The 16,108-nt window shown below is 48.2% G+C and overlaps 1 protein-coding gene across 1 annotated transcript; it reads right to left on the minus strand.

The window, feature by feature from the left end:
- Positions 1 to 5,844: 5,844 nt before the first annotated feature.
- On the minus strand, positions 5,845 to 11,630 carry LOC124990912 (carboxypeptidase A1). The gene is made up of 10 exons (XM_047561448.1): positions 11,566 to 11,630; positions 11,035 to 11,116; positions 10,376 to 10,609; positions 10,039 to 10,140; positions 9,691 to 9,792; positions 9,402 to 9,512; positions 8,909 to 8,999; positions 8,301 to 8,500; positions 7,790 to 7,874; positions 5,845 to 6,032 (listed from the first exon to the last, which is right to left on the minus strand). Exons 1-10 carry the CDS (start codon positions 11,628 to 11,630, stop codon positions 5,845 to 5,847), a joined length of 1,260 nt encoding a protein of 419 aa, XP_047417404.1.
- Positions 11,631 to 16,108: the final 4,478 nt, after the last annotated feature.

Consider the following 16,108-nt stretch of genomic DNA (forward strand, 5'->3'; position numbering starts at 1 on the left):
CAGGTCAGTTATCACATAAAAAATGTAATAGTAGAAATTTTCCCATCTCAAAATTCTGACACAACAGGGTGCACAATTTTGTTGTGTTGACAAAACTGTATTTGTCACACTGTGATTCCCTCACGGTGTTACTTTCTAGTGTGGATCAGCATTGTTCTGAATACCAAAGCAAATTCTCTTTGACTATATAACATCCTGAGGCACCTAGTAAAATGTGTGGCACACAGTGATCGATGATTAAATGCTGTTGACTGATGAACTACATTCTGTTAAAGGATATCACTATGTCTTCCCTTTGAAATTACTTAGACCTTAATCTCCTAGAGAGTGCAAATCACCAACTCTGTGACAGTGGCCCTTAAGTAAGTGTTCCTTAATAAATAAGTTGAACCTGTCCAGATTGAAGTCCAGGTATAATGCCCATCATGGTGGCCACTCGGTACCACTGTGCACTCTGGAGGCTTAGGAAGCTTGTTTTTTCCCCTTGTGCATCTGTATTTTGAATCTCCCTCCCTGGAAGCTTCTCAGAGGGCTGGTTGAGCAGTTGTCCCCACCCTGGCTGACTGCCACCTGCCCGGCCTGCTTCCACTGTCTTAGTAGCCTTCAGAGTTACTGCTGTCCCCATCAGAGAGATTTTTCTTTTCAAATCTCGAAGGTTTCCAGATACTATCCAACATATAGAGTACCTACTGTGTATTACACAGCTCTCCTAGATTCTCCATTGTATTTTTAAAAAATATTTTTAGTTGTAGATAAACACAATACCTTTATTTTATTTACTTATACATGATGCTGCCTCACACATTAGGCGAGTGCTCTACCACTGAGCCACAGCCCTGCCCTCCGTTGTGTGGTGCTGGGGCTTGAACCCAGGGCCTTATACACGCAAGGCAAGCACTCTGCCAACTGATCTACATCCCCAGCCCTCCAGTGTGTTTTGACTCATTCTCGGGCAGTCCTTGTGAGGCAGGAGTCTACCTTTTCAGATGAGGAGGCTGATGTTTGGGTGGAATGAAGCAGCTCACCCTGAATCGTTGAGTAGATGATAGGAAGCTAGAACCCAGCCTGAGGACAGCGGAGCATGTTCTTGTGGGCACTCTGCTCTGAGCTTCCCACTCTGAGTAGGCACAGCCATGTTTAGTCTCCCTGGCAGTGCCTCTGCCTTCCAGTGGAAATGTAGCCTGCCCTTGACTTCTTTCCCTCCTCGTCACTGAGATTCCACAGGAAGGCTTCCTCCTGCCACCTGCACAAAAGGTACTGGAACTGAAAATATCTGTGCCCTGAAATGTGTCTGCACACTTCCGCTGTCAGTGTCCAGGGTCCTCTCTTGAAGAAAATTGCTCCGGGCTTTCTGAGGTTTATTTTGTCGGTGGACACCTCATGAGCTTCTACTTCAAGAATGAGAGTTACGAACTTAACCAGATTGGGTGGGGAGGCCATAGGCTGTTTTCTAGATAGATTGAACTATTCATTTAATAAACCATACGGATGGGCTTTGTGTCTGATCTCTTCTTTCCTTTGTGATGATGTTTCTAATTCAGGCTGAAAAATAAATTGTGAGAATTGACCCATGGCCACAGGCCTGGGCTTCCTGGGGAAACAGAGGCAAGCCTGCAGCCCAATTCGGCAGAGCCCTTATTCTACTACACTGTTCTAAAAATGTAGCTGACACCACAGATGTGGTTAAGCAGAGACTTTTAATTTTCTCCTTTTACTTTGGCAATAAACACTTGGCAGTCTTGGTCTCTGGGGTTGTTAGATGATGCTCACAGTTTGAGTTGCCAAATTAGTGCAGATCCTGAAAGCTTTGGGGAAGAATTCATTACCCTTTGACGGTTTTTTAGATCTAATGTGTGCTCTGTACTTTTCTCAGAGACCTTCCTTGGCCTGACCACTCTGAATGTTATAGTGGGTCATATCAGTTTCCTCTAAGTAGCATCTGGGTCGTAGTGTGTTCAGGGAATGATGTTCCCATAGTCCTTCCAGCAAGAGCCCCTGTGCATCCTCAGATCCACCTAGTCCCACTTGCCCTCCAGAACAATTGCCAGGATGATGAATAGCTCTGCACTCGATGAGGGACCGGTGAGGTCATATCTGGATCATATTCAATGACTTTTCAATTTTAACTTTGGGCCAAAGCCAGAGAGCTAGACATGCATTTCTGAGTGTTAATTTGGAGACTACCTGAAAGATTCTCATGGCCCACCAACGGCCCCATTTGAGAACCACCTGTAACAGTGTAAGGAAGAAGTAAAATGAGTTCACTTAAAAATAAAGATGTTTGAGGGGCCCCGGAGAATAGGTGTTAGCATAATCAATTCCCAAGATTGTGATGGGAACTGAATGTGAGCAGAAGGCTCTTGGGAATTTCCACTGGGGCTACAGCAGAATGCTTCGGGAACTGCTTCGGGAACCTCAGTAATCCCTGTCCTGATAGTAACACTGCTGCTTTCAGCTATATCTGGAGTGTAAATTTTTCTGAAGATAAGATAAACTGCAGTGTTCTGGGAAAGATGGTGAAATAAGATGCCAGAACAGAAGTAGTGAGATTAGACAAATTCTAAAAAAGAATCTGAGCAAAGACTAAGATGGCCATTTAGATATTTGATATTGAAAAGAAGTTGATGTTAGGTAACTTTATGCACACATTCATTATCTGGTGTGTATTAGATAAACATCCCCAAATAAACGTTGATTATAAAAGCACATTGTAAGAAATTCTGAAAATTATAAAGAGCAAATCCACTAGCACTACCCAAGTTAGACATATTATTGGGGAATATGCCCTGGGCATTGCCTGTGTGTGTGTGTGTTTTAAACAAAATCGGGATTCATATTCAACATACTACTTATGCAGTTGAATTATTTTTTCTGTATTTTTATTAGTACATTATAGCTCTACATAATGGCAAGATACATATTCATACTTAAACACAATATAGCGATATAACTTGGCCAACATTCCCTAGTATTTCCTCTTTGCCGCATCTTCCCTCCCACCTGGTCCCTTGCCTTTATAGATCTCCCTTTGTTTTTCATGCGATTCCCTGCCCTCTGCACCTTTCTTTTCCTTTTTCCTTTCTAGCTTCTACACATGAGAGGAAATTTTATATGACCCTAGACCTCCTGAGTTTGACTTATTTCACTTAACAATGTTCTCAAGTTCCATCTACTTTCCTGCAAATGACATATTTTCTTTATGACTGAATTAAATTTCATTATGTATATATACCACTTTATTTTTTTATCCATTCTTCCATTGATAGATCCCGTGGCTGGTTCCATAGTTTGTTGTGAATTGTGCATCTGTAAACATGGCTCTGCATGTATCACTATAGTATGATGCCTTTAACTTGTTAGGATAAATACCTAGGAGTGGTGTAGCTGTGTCATGGTGGTTCCATGCCTAGTCTTTTGAGGATCCTCCATACTGATTTCCATAGTAATTGTACTAATTTACAGACCCATCAAGAGTGTAAAAATGTTCTTTTTTTCCACATCCTCGCCAACATTTATTATTGTTTGTATTCCTAATTTGACCAAATTATTTTTTTAAAAACCCACTCATATGCCATCAAATTCACCCATTTTAAGTATACAAGGATTTTTAATACATCTACAGAACTGAACAGCCATCACCACAATCCAGTTTTGGAACACTTCCACCTGTAGCCAGCTTCTTTCACTTAATGTGCTGTGAACATTTTGTCCACATCAACATGGATCTTATTACTTCATGATATTCCATCGTGGGCGTGTGTCATATTAGTATCAATACTGATCGTTCTTTAGGTTTTTTTCCTTTTGTTTGACTTTTTACTATTCCAATTTTGTGCATACATACTTTCTAACTTATCCAAATGTTTTTATAAAATAAATTCTTCCAAGTGGATTTTCTGGGTCAAAGAAGCAGTATATTTAAATGTCTTATATTGCCAAATATGACCTCCAGAAAGGTGGCACAAATTTATCTTCCCACCGACAGTATGTGACTGACCTTGCTCCTTCCTGCCGTTGATAACACTGAGTCATCAGTCTTTTATTCTAAGCCAAGCTAGTGAGAAAAAAATGACAACTTTGTTTTTCTTTCATGTGCAAGAAATCACTGAGGGTCGTTATCTTTCTTTGATTTGCTGACTTTTTCTGTTTCTTCTCTTGGGAATTGCCTGTTTATCTTTTGAAATGTTAGTCTTTTCCTTAAGCCCCCCTTTATTACTTGCACTTTGAACCCCTCAAGGTTATTAATATTTTCATGTAAGCTACAATATTTTCTAAATTTATTGTTTTATGTTTTTATTCGTAATTTTTTACATTTGGTAAAAATATATGTCTGCAAACAAAATGTAAAGTTCTTATCACAGTTGAAAAAAATTTTAAGTATTCATGACTTCTGTGTCTCCATTTAATAAGCACTTATTATTATTGATATTAAGAGTATTATTACTAAAGTTATCATACTAAATTTTTTTTCTTACCGGGCTTTATTAAATAAAAGGTGATTGTCTTCCTACTTGGTCAAACTAAACTTGACGACGGGTTTTGGCTGATCTATAATCTTATTGTATGGATGGAGGAGGAAAGTTTTCCAAAAGAGAACGTGAAGAGAATGTTTTCAAATCTTTAGGTTATCCTTCTGCCTTGTCTCATAAACTTACATATGCATTTTATGTATGCTGCATGTACAGTCAGTCTTGTTCTTATTTTTTAGAATGTTTGGTAGCAAAAGCATTATTAAAATATGACTCCAAGATGAAAACTCCCTCAGGTCCCTAAAATGAGGAAAAAAAGAAAAAAAGATTGAAAAACTTTGTTGACTTTCAGACCATTTTCTGCAAAAAGGACGAGATTCAAGTCAGTGGAGCTGGAGGCAGCTTGAGATCTGAGATGGCCAGTTCAGGGAGATGTCTGCATCCTCACCCAGACCCTCAGCCCCTGCCCATTAGCATCCCCAGTGACTTCTGTGGCAGTGACCAGCTCCACATTCACTCTTAAGACATATGGGGGAAGAAGCAAAAAAGTAGATTCTTATTTTTTAAAAAGCTGGGGTATTCCATGTACTGTGGTGCTAGTCACTAGTATACTGCCACAGTCCTCAGGATTCCTAAGCCCAGGGAGGGACACCAACTTCAGGAGATGTAGGGGATATGGGCAGGAGAACAGAAAGGCAGGGGATGGGAACTGGAGGGGGCAGAGGTGACGTACAGGGGATGCTGGAGGATGTGGCAATGAAAAGTGAACCACTCTCCTCTTAAAGGCAGAACTTTCCTTCTATACTACAATTAATAAAAATGTCCCTAGGCTGGCATTCATTCTTTATCTTCAGGCAAATGATTTCATTTCACCCAATTATTTTCTTCCAATGTAATTAAGGAGTGGGAGGCCATATCTTGCTTTATAGTGATCTGTCTTACTTGACTGCAACATCTGTGGTCACCAGTATGGTTCTATCTCACGTTCCAGGTTATTGCTTTTATAGACAATGGATATAACCAGCTGAATTCTTTGTCACCATGGGGTCCTGGGCATGTGGTTAGCAGTTGTGGCAGCTGCCTGCTTCTAAGATATGCACAAATCACCCCTGATGAGCTGAGCTCAGGGTGGTCTAAGTAAAACAGACACCACTGGGATATGGGACCCTGGGATGCAGGGGACTTAGGGGTTCTCTAGTCCAACCACCCATGTTTCCAGTGAGGTCTGCAGGAACTGAATCACTTCTGCCCCAGCTTGAAGAGGTGGGTGTGCCACATGCATTCCACATACAAGCCCCAAGATTCTGTTTTTTGTATGCTCAGACTTTATTTGGGTGGGGCCAGAGAGGAGGAAGAAGGGTGCCAACGGGCCAGTTCAGTAGGGGTGATTCAGGGTGTACTCCATGATGGTCAGAAGAGCCAGCCATGTCTCCTGAGCCGTGGGGATGATCTCAGAGGCTGGCAGCAGGAAGCCATAGCGCCCAGTGTCCCGGAGCTCAAAAGTAAAGGAGTACTTGATGCCCTGGCTATAGGTCCAGTCAACAGTGCTTCCACTGGCTTGATCTGGGGCAAGAGCAAAAACAGAGGAAGGGTAAGTCACTTTGGAACTATCTACATGGGCCAGGTTAGCAGCCCAAAGCCCCAAGCCTTGTGCAATGCTAAGTAGAGTCTATGTCTAGCAAGGTCTGCTGTTGTCCAAGTAGCCTGGCTTCTATGAAATTCCTGCTGAGTTGAAGCCCAAGAAGCCCCAACAGGAGGCCAGCAAGGTTGTCCTATTCATTGAGGAATGCAGTTGCAAAAGCCTGTCTGAAAACTCTCTCCATCCAATAGTCACCTTAAGGACACCTCTAATTATACCAGAATTCTCTGTTTAGAGAAGGAGACTTAATTCCCTGAGGGCTCTGGTCTGCAGGTGAAAGTGCAAAGAGTCAGAGTAAAAGTTAAAGCCCTGGGTCTGTCTTTCAGGAAGAAAGTTTTCCAGGTTTTCAGGGAACCATGGATAATGAAGCCACAGTCAAATTGAGCTGGGAAGAGAGAGTCAGGCTGCATATTAGAATTTAATTTGATGGCTGGATATAGTGGCACATGCCTATGATCCCAGTGTCTTGAGAGGCTGAGGCAGGAAGATCTCGAGTTCAAAGTCAGCCTCAGCAGCTTAGTGAGGCACTAAGCATCTTAGCAAGACCCTGTATCTAAATAAAATATAAAAAGAAACTGGGGATGTGGCTCAGTGGTTAAGCACCTCTGGGTTCAATCCCTAGTTTAAAAAAATAAAAAATAAAAAATTTAACTTGATGATGTCAAATGCAACAAAAATCTTTGGGCTTGGAACAGTTTCTAAGAAGGCCTGGGATAAAAAATGAAGTCATCCTTGAAGACTGTGACCCACTCACCCCCTAAAACCTGGGCATGTGGACCAGGAAGTACATGAGGTGGGTGTGCAGCCCACCCCCTCTGTCCCCCGTATCCCACTTCGGACTTCCAGTCCTCCATGCAGTCACATTGGTTTCCTAGCTATGACCAAAATACCCCAGGCCAGAACACATAGTAGACCTTTACCCAGAAAGTTCCTCTGCCTGGAAAGTTCTTTCCTAGAAAGATATCCTCTTGGCTTCCCATTCATTTCCTTCAATGGCCCAAATTTCACTGTCACCTGCCTCCAGCCACCTGCCTCTTACCGCCAGATTTTAACCTCCACACGGGGCTTCCTGATTTCCTCACCCTGCTCTGGTGCCAGTTGTTCCCCCCTAACCTACTCCACTGTTTACTTAAGATGGAGGTCAGTCTCCCCTCCTAGAGCATAAGTTCTCTGATCTTTGCTTATTTTGCTCCTGGTTATATCCCCAGCCCACAAAACAGGGCCTGGCGCAGAATGGGTGCTCAGTAAACATTTGCCGACTAGATTCCATTTCCATGTGGTAATGCTTCTCCCACGGGTGTCACGTGGACAGTAGAAGCAAGTGGGGGAAAGATGGAGTATATTCCCTCATGAAAGGGCAATGGGGAAGTGTTTTCTTTAACTGAATGTCCTGGGGATCTGTGAGTTCCAGCAGGGTTCTCAACCCCATCCACGCATGAGGCCTGACAAGGTGAAGTGACAAGCGCACTCAGAGGAGCCCACGAATGAAAACATCAAATAAGACAAAGCTGATGTCAGGAGAAGGCTCTCCCTTTCTCCAATTGGCCAAGCCAGCAGTTGTCGACATAAGGAACCTGTGTGCACACCGTGCTCCTAGGTCTGGTGCGCTTGGCTACTTCCTTCCACCGGGGATGCTCCCTTGGACAGGAAGAGCCACCTGGAGAGATCGTGCAGCACTTACAAATCGTCGTGATGATGCTGCCATACTTGTACTTAGTCCCGTACAGAGACGTCAGGGCGGTCACAGCAGACTTGGCCAGTGTATCCTGCAGAACACACAAGCAGGGCCACTGTCATGGGCAGGGTAGCCCAGCTGGCGGGTGATCCTACACAGGTACCCACAGAAAACCCAGAACCTGTTCCACCCTGTGGGTCATCAGCAACACCATGGTCCTCTGTTCCTGCAATATGGCTGGCTGTCCCTTCCCAAGGGTAGTGCTGCAAGTTTAAAGCCCAGCCCTGCCCCTTGCTCTGTCACATGACAGAAGTGACTCAACCACTCTGTGCCTCAGTTTCCTAGAAAGAAAGTGAGGCTAGTCCATGAGCTGGTCCTCCCAAATCACCAGGGGTACAAGGGAGGAAGGGGATGCTGGGCACACCATAGGTGCTCAGCCATCGGGCAGCTCTGAGGGGTGAAAACCCAGGCCTGCCCAAGCTGCCCTTGGGATGAAGGGCAAATAGGCAGCACCTACCAGTTCTTCCTTGTCAGGGGCTGGTTCTGTTGTGTGGCCATACGGGTAAAGGAGGAGCTGGGAGTAGCTGTGGATGGAGATGAAGGCCTTGATGTTCCCATGGTTCGTCACAAAGTCCACAATGGACTTGACTTCCACTTCTGAGTTGGGGTACTTGCCATGGTATGTCTCAGAGCAGGGGTTGCTGCTGGAGCCGGCCTCTGTGGGAGGGTGAAGGGCAGAGCTGGCATTTACTAGCACAAATAGTGTAGCTTCTAGTGCTTTGTATGGAGTTGGGAGAGGTAGGGTCCAGGCCCTCATTAAGGAAAGGTCAAAGCCATCTTATAATCTGGGGACCTGCCTCCCTTCCCAGCCAGGTTTGGCCTGAGCTGAGATGGGTTCTTACAGCGATGTGGCCAAGACAGGAAGGAGTTGAGAGGGGCTTTCAGACCTTAGTTCCATCTAGAAGGAACTTCCTTTTACATATGAGGACTTCCAACTTGGAAAGCCCAGAGACTGAGTTAACACCCCATTACCTTTTCCTCACTGCTGGTGCAACTGGACCAAGGAGGGTAAGAAGCCATTCTGGGTGGTCCCATCCCTGCCCCCTAAATCACACTGGGCCTTACTCCCAAAGCCAGAGTCCCAGTTCCTGTTGGGGTCCACCCCAACACAGGAGGAGCCTGATGTGAGAGATCGAGTTTTGCGCCACAAGCGATTCTGAGGAGAGAAAAGGGATCAGCCAACCCACCGCACGTGTACCAGATGCTATATTTGTGGTAAAAATAAAAGTAGGGCCAGGAAGCAAACTCTGGGGTGGTGAGCCTCAGCTGGGGACACTTTTGTCTGTCATTTTGCAGTGTCCAAAGATGCTCTTGGTTTTGCAGCTGGAGGGGAAGGGGTGCTGCTGCATCCAGTGGGTAGAAGGTAGATGCACGGGACAACCCCCCACAACAAAGAACCACCATCCGAAATGTCCATAGTGTCAGGGTGAGAATCCTGTCCAGGAGGACCGTTCTGCTCACTCTTCCCTCAACTTAGGGGGCTGTGATTAGGGGTGAGTCGCTTGTGAGGTTGAGGCCAGAGTGCATCCCACTTTCCTTAAGAACAGAAAGCTTGTACCTTGCTGTGGGTGAAAGCAAAACCATCAGGGTTGGTGACAATCTCCAGGAAGATGTCCATGTTATTAAGAATGGCGGTAAAAGTGGGGTCTTGGCCATAGTCCTGGGTGATCTGGTGGGGGAGGTGAGAGAGGGAGGGGGCAGTGTTCTAATCAGGCATCTGCCATGGTAGAGCAATGGGCACCTCTGCTGTCACTGTTTCTGGAAGGGAGAGGGGAGGTCAGGGCTTCTATGGGCCTTGGTACCAGTCACCCGCCAGGCAAGAACTCTCCTCACCTCCCCAGCCTTACCTTCTTTGCAAACCAGACCCCACTGGCCTGAGTGACCCACTCCCGGGAATGGATGCCCGTGTCAATCCAGATGGCAGGACGGTTGTACCCTCCAGTGCTGAACTAGAGAAGAGGCAGGGAAATGGGCAAGAGGCAGGTGGGTTCCCCAAGGAGAAATCTCCCCAGGCCAGAGACCACCTGTTCTCCAGGTATCTCAGGTTCAGGCTTGGTTTATGGGACTGCCCCTCAGGCCAGGTCTGCATAACAGTATGAGTGTGAGACTCTGAGACCCATGGCAGCCCATGCCCGGATATGGATGCCCACTCTTACATGTGTGCCCGTGAACATCTATAAGTGGGCACCCATTACCTTCAGCACATAAATGGGTCGACCTTCATAGGTGTCACCAATCTGGATCTTGCTGACAAGCTGTGGGTGCTCAGCCACCAGCAGGTCCATGAAGTTGTAGATCTGAGATGGGAAAGATGGGAAAGAAGGGAAGAAAGGCCTTGATGGTTTCTGGGCGCCCAGACAGCTCCCTCAACCGCCCTGCAATGTGATGGAGCCATGACCTGGATCACGCCAGCCCCTTGGAAACAAAGCAGGTGCTTCCCACACACAGACTGGCCCTGACTCTGGCCTGCACGCTGCCAGCTGTGAGGAGCAGAGGGGTGCCTGTGGGGAGTGGCCCAAGGGCTGCTCTTACCTCCTCCAGGGTGTGGTAGGTGGCGTAGTTAAAGGTGTCAGTAGACTGGACCTGGGTGCGGAAGGCGAACATCTGCTCCTGTTCCTCGTCCAGCAGTGACTGCAGGTCCTTGATCATGATTTCATAACTGATGTCGTGGGACTCCAGGAAGATTTTGACAGCCTGGATACTGTGAAAGGGCACTCGGACGTCGATGGGGGAACCAGGCCAGGTAGGGCCTCGCCAGAAGTCCAGCTGGGGAGGACAGAAACCAGTGCTGCCTCAGTGGGCTAGACATCAGACAGGAGAGGCAGCAGGGACAGGACCAACCTGGGAGCAGGTGTTGGTGCCAGAAACCTCAGTATAGATGGGGATGGAGCATGGGTGTTGAGGGCAGAGAAAGAAGAAAAACCTTGGGGACTGGACAGAGTCCAGCATGATCACAGCAATGCCTAGGAAGCAGAGGGGAGAGGCTTCTAGATAGCAAGACAGAGAAGGGAAATGGAAAGGGGTTCTAGCACTTTGTCAGATGCTCCCGGGCAGCCAGATTTGAAACTGGGGGGTTGAAGTCACTTCCAAATAGGGCCCGTGACTCCTTTCTGGGAGGTGCCACGTGATTAAAGCAGGAGGGTGGGTAGCCTGGGAGTACCAGGGGGTCTCAGGGTCTCTCCACCTCTGACCTGCAGGTGCTCCAGGTCCTCCAACTCCTTCACCTTCTGCACCTGGGCTTCGTCGGCTGCAGAGATTCGGAGCACCTGGTGCCTGGGCAAAGCAGGAGGGAAACTGAGCACCCGAGCCAGTTCCTGCCCTGGCTGCAAACACTCCCCAGAGCAGGCAAGAGACAGCCTGGAATCCCCAGTCTGGGTCCTCTGGGCTGGAGCAGGAAGAGGCACCACAGAGACTTCTGTCTTGAGAGGCCAGGTTCTCCCCATATTGGAAAATCCTAGACTTATTGCCGTCCCCATCTGTTTAAACAATTTTTCTCTCTCCCAAGCAGGCCAGGCCTCCTCTCTCTTCCTCTCCTGAAAATTCCTCCTCATCTCCAAGGCTCAGACTGTCCTGAGAGACCTGGACCCCCGCCAGCCTGCCGCCCCAGGGTGGTGCCAGCCGTGCTCTCTGGCTGGTTCCTGCATGTCTGTCTCCTCCAGACACTGGCTAGGGTGAGTCCTCCCCGTCTCCCCTCTGGCCTCTCCTCCTCTCCACGCCCCTACCCCACAAAGTCCTCATAGCCAAAGACAGTTCCCAGCAGCACACTCAAAACCAATAGTCCCCTCATGCTGCGGCCGTTAAGGTCAGACTGAGGCTGACACTGAGGTCTGGGCCTTTTAAATCCAGGGCAGCGTTCTCCTGGCTGTGCCTGAGGGCTGTGCTCCTTTTGCACCTGGACCTAGTCTCACAGGGAGGAGGGGTGGGGGTTCCGAGCTCTGGCACCTTCTCACCCTCTCTGATATGATAAAGTGGCAGGGAATGGGGCAGCTGGAAAGATAAGCCAGGCTTCCACTTGGCCATGAGGATCAGCTGGGCCTGAGGTCTCCTAGCTGGGACTTGCATGTGGCCCACAGCCCCGGGCACCCAGAGCTGGGTTGTGGTCCAGTTCGTTTACTGGACAGTGGAAAAGGGGCCAGGACTTCTCGAGGCCACACCAACTGGGGCCTTGTGTTCGGTGTCCCCTTCTCCCTTGCCCCTGACTAGCAGCTCTGTTCCTAGAATAGAGCTGGGGTCCCCAGCCTCATCCAGCTCTTGCAACTGCTTGATTCCTCACCATCTTGGCTTTGTCCAGCCCTGTGCAGGGCACGTCCCCCTCTGGGGTCTAGGCCATTGAAAGGAACTTCCCAGCCCCACTCCTGGCCACAGTGGTCTTGTGGGAGTCAGGCTATAGCAGCAGCAACTGAATCAGGAACCCAGTTCTGGCCAGCATTGCCCCCACCCCATCACCATGGGACCCCAGGGTCTCTGGTACCCTTGGAAGAAACTAGAGCCAGATGTCATCTGAATAGAAAGGGCCATGGGAGCCAGGGCCAGACCCGTGTTGGGACTGCACAGCGCACAGGAGAGACAGGAACTCACCAAGGGGGATTTGCCTGGCTCTGGTTGCTGATCTCATCGTGGAGACATGTAACTCAAATCCACCTAATCCGCAGGGGCCCCCAGGGGTTCACCAGCACCACCTGGGGGCCCTGCTCTGTGTCACTAATGACAGCCCAGGAGGTCCTAAAGGTTTCAAATCTGTTGCTCTTGCCTCCTCGCCACACCCGCTTCCTGGTCAGCCCTCCAAGGCCAAGACGCAGTGACCGTTGCATATGCACGCAACTGTCTGGAGCCTAGGAAGGCCATATACCTGGAATATCCCCTCAGCAGACACGAAGTGTGTCCCCCCGACCCCATGTACTGGCCTCACCCGAGCTTCAGCCCCGGGCAGAGCTCACTGCCCGGTGGGGCTTCCTCTGTGCCTCTTTTCTCTCCTTCTTGGAATGCCCACCCTTTTGTTCTTCACCTTCTGGCCTAGCCACTGGCTCCACACTGCCACAATGCCCAGGCAGACTGCCTTGACCTTGCGGGGCTCATGTCTAGCAGGGCAGCTAACTGGGTTCTCCATTAGGTCTCTGAGAAGCTGGTGGTGACACAGGCTTAGACTGCCAGAGACTTGCTGGGCCACTGTCCTCATTATAGGAGACCCTGATGGCACATTTTCTGTGATGCTATATGAAAAGTTTCACAAGAGCAGTGGGCACTCAAGGAGAGGGCTCACCAAGGGTTAGCCTTTGACCTGGCTTCAACTGGGAGGGAGGGAAAAGGGCACGTACGTATCCATCTGATACTTAAACCCAGAATTCACATTTATTTCTCCTTCACTGTTCCTGGGGTGTTATTTTTGTCTCCTTAAGGAGACTGTAAATTTCTTAGGCCAGGAGCCTGGTCCTACTTGATACTCAGGGACGTCCCTCATTCCTCAGTACTGTGTCCTCAAGCATTTCTCCTGTTTCATACTAGTAATGAAGGTTTTGGAGGTGTCTCCGGACTGCATTATGGAAACGATAGTTCTCTGTTTCCAAATGTAAATCTGTTTTACATTTCTGAATTTCTCTTGATCACACTGCACATATTGGGCCATGTCGGCTACTTTGGGGTTTTCCTGAATGCCTTCCAGAAAAGTCAAGCCCTCTGAAAAAGGGAGATGTCTGGGGATGGGCACAACTCACCAAGAATGCTGTGCCAAGCACAGTGGTGGCGGTCCCAGAATCCCAGCCACTTGAGGGGCTGAGGCAGGATGATCTCAAGTTGGAGGCCATCCTGGACAATTAGTGAGATCCTGTCTCTAAATAAAAAGGGTTGGGGATGTGGCTCAGTGGTAGAGCACCCCTGGGTGCTACACACAAAAATGGAATGCCTCTTTCTGCCTCCAACTAGCAGCAGAAGATGCCCCAAATCATATAACATATATGAGGTGGGAAAAGATGAGTTCAGTGCTACAAGCTGAAATCACTGACAGGAAGCTGGCAGCATAGTGTGGGAGACGGACTCGGGAAAGCTAAGCCTAATCCCCTGGGTCCCTTGAGAGTGCCTCAGGAAACTAAAAGTTATCTCTTGCTGGAGACTATTTTCTAGAATGTAGCTGAGGCAGGAAGCCACAGCTCTGCCTGCCCATACCATGGGATTGTTTCATGTTGGTCCAAAGCAAGGGCAAAGTTGGGGACCATTAGTCCCAAAGCTGGGGTACGGGCAAAGCATTAAGGCTCATGACCCCAAAAGAAACCACCAGACTGGGATCTATACTGAAGAGGGAGTCACTGCCAGGTGCTGGGTTCAATTTGATTTGTTTTATGGGGAAAAAAAAAATCAAATGTCCTAGAATCCTGAAGTGGCCCAGATGGACAGGTCTTCAATAAATGTCAAGACAAAGCCCAAATCTCAGAATGGAGGCCTGTGGCAGAGAAGAGCCAAGAGGGGATGAGCCACCATGTACAAGGACAAATGGGGAGGGTGCTTCTGCTCAGCCTGAGAGGACAGTTGGGGGCATACTTAGGGGGAGGGGCAATGGGCAATGTGGGAGCCAACAGAAGGTCAAGGAGGGCAAAGGCCTATTGAGATGAGCCCGTGAAAGGACATGAAGCACCATCTCTAACACCAGAGATATCCAGGGTCCAGCTTAAGGTTTTTTTTTTTTTTTTTTTCTTAATTTTCTGTAATGTATTTTCCTTGGGTCTCCCAAGTACAAGTTTATAAAATGCCGCCTATAGTGTCTTAGCTATGCTTTGGGGGAGTCAGGGAGGAGGACTGAGGGGGAGGGAAGTGGAAGGAGGGCCACAGAGCTTGGTGAAGCTGGTTAGAAGAGCAAAAGGCGAACTGCAGACCCCAGGCAAGAGGCCACTCGGGGGCAAGTCAAATGGGATGGACCTCTTAGTCTTTCCAGGGGTGGTTCCAAATACTCAGGAAAGAAACTTGGAAGACCGAACAGGCTAGAGTTGTCCTTCAAGACACCAACCAAGAAGAACATGATTTGCCCCCAGGCTTGAGATGGAGGGCAGTCATGTCCCACTCAGGCAGGCCACCCTGGGGGACCAGGCGGAAGAGGCTGGCAGCAGAGTTGCCACATCAAGTGTGGACAGTCAGTAGAACCCATGGCTGCGGCCCAGGAAAGGCACTTGTTGCTGGGGAACATTCCGCAGAGCTCACCCCAGCCTCTGTCCCAACACACCCATGACTGTGTCTTCGAGGGGCAGCAGTCAGGCTTGGCTCTCAGACACCAACAAAGGGACAAGCAGTGTTCCTCTGAGGAGGCTGGAAGGACAAATCCAGGCAGCCAGATCAGCCTTCGAGGTTCTCAGATGGGATGATCCTTGGGAACGGTAACATGTTCCACAGATCCATCCCGCTGGGCCTGCCCCTGGCTGACCTCCTGCCCTGGTCTGCCACAGGCCTCTCACTCCCTCCTACGCATCGTGTCAGTCTGGCTGACCAGCCCTGAAGCACTTATCACCCACGTTCACCAGATTCTCTCACAGCCTGTACCAGCTGACGGCCCGGGCCTTCCTGTTTTTCTAAAGGAGCATTTTACATTTAATTTTTTTTTTTTTATAAAGTCATTTTCTCTCTGGCCCTGCCTCTTTCTGAAGTGGTCATCAGAGGGGAGATGGAGGAGGATGGGGGAAGTGGACGGCACCTCACTGGCCTCTTGGATGGCGGCCATTGGCCCATCACCCTCGGCCTCTGCCGCTGGCTGGCCTCACACAGGACTCTCACATTCCAACTGCCTGGTTGGTTTGTTTTCTTAAGAAAGCAATAACCGCAGCACATTCGCTGTGGTTCTTTATGACTTTCCATATGTATAATCGCTCTTTCTCTCTTCAGTTTTTCCAATGTTTTTTTTTTCTTTTAAATAAATGCTCATAAATTTTACTGGTGAAAAGGATGAAAAAACAGACCTAAAAAGAGCAGTTTGTTGGGAAAAGGAAAAAAAAAAAAAAAAATGCAGAAGGTAGAAAAACTGAGCTCCTATTTAGCATTATATACTTAAGAAAATAAAAAAAACTTAAGGTTTTATGAAAGAAAACTCTTCTGTAATTTCTCTACCACTTACATGTCTAAGTCTTGAGCTGTAGTTTCACACACTTAACTCCCAGGCCCTATCTCCTTGGCTTGCAGAGGAGATCTGGCAGTGGCCCCTCAGTCCTGGGGAAGCAGCAGTGAGCCGGAACTCGGCATGAACCCTGGCTTTAGTCTTCTCTCAGCCATTACAGTCACATGGGCCTTGTG

Source organism: Sciurus carolinensis, chromosome 8 (assembly GCF_902686445.1).
Source record: "Sciurus carolinensis chromosome 8, mSciCar1.2, whole genome shotgun sequence".
Classification (NCBI taxonomy): domain Eukaryota; kingdom Metazoa; phylum Chordata; class Mammalia; order Rodentia; family Sciuridae; genus Sciurus; species Sciurus carolinensis.

Bases quoted from the DNA above. Each gene is read 5' to 3' on its own strand.
- LOC124990912 (XM_047561448.1), bottom strand. From the start codon at position 11,630: ATGAGGGGACTATTGGTTTTGAGTGTGCTGCTGGGAACTGTCTTTGGC. The intron at 10,141-10,375 runs GTAAGAGCAGCC...TTCCCATCTCAG, and splicing joins CCTACCACACCCTGGAGGAG to ATCTACAACTTCATGGACCT. The intron at 9,000-9,401 runs GTACAAGCTTTC...TTCTCTCCTCAG, and splicing joins TTGCTTTCACCCACAGCAAG to AATCGCTTGTGGCGCAAAAC.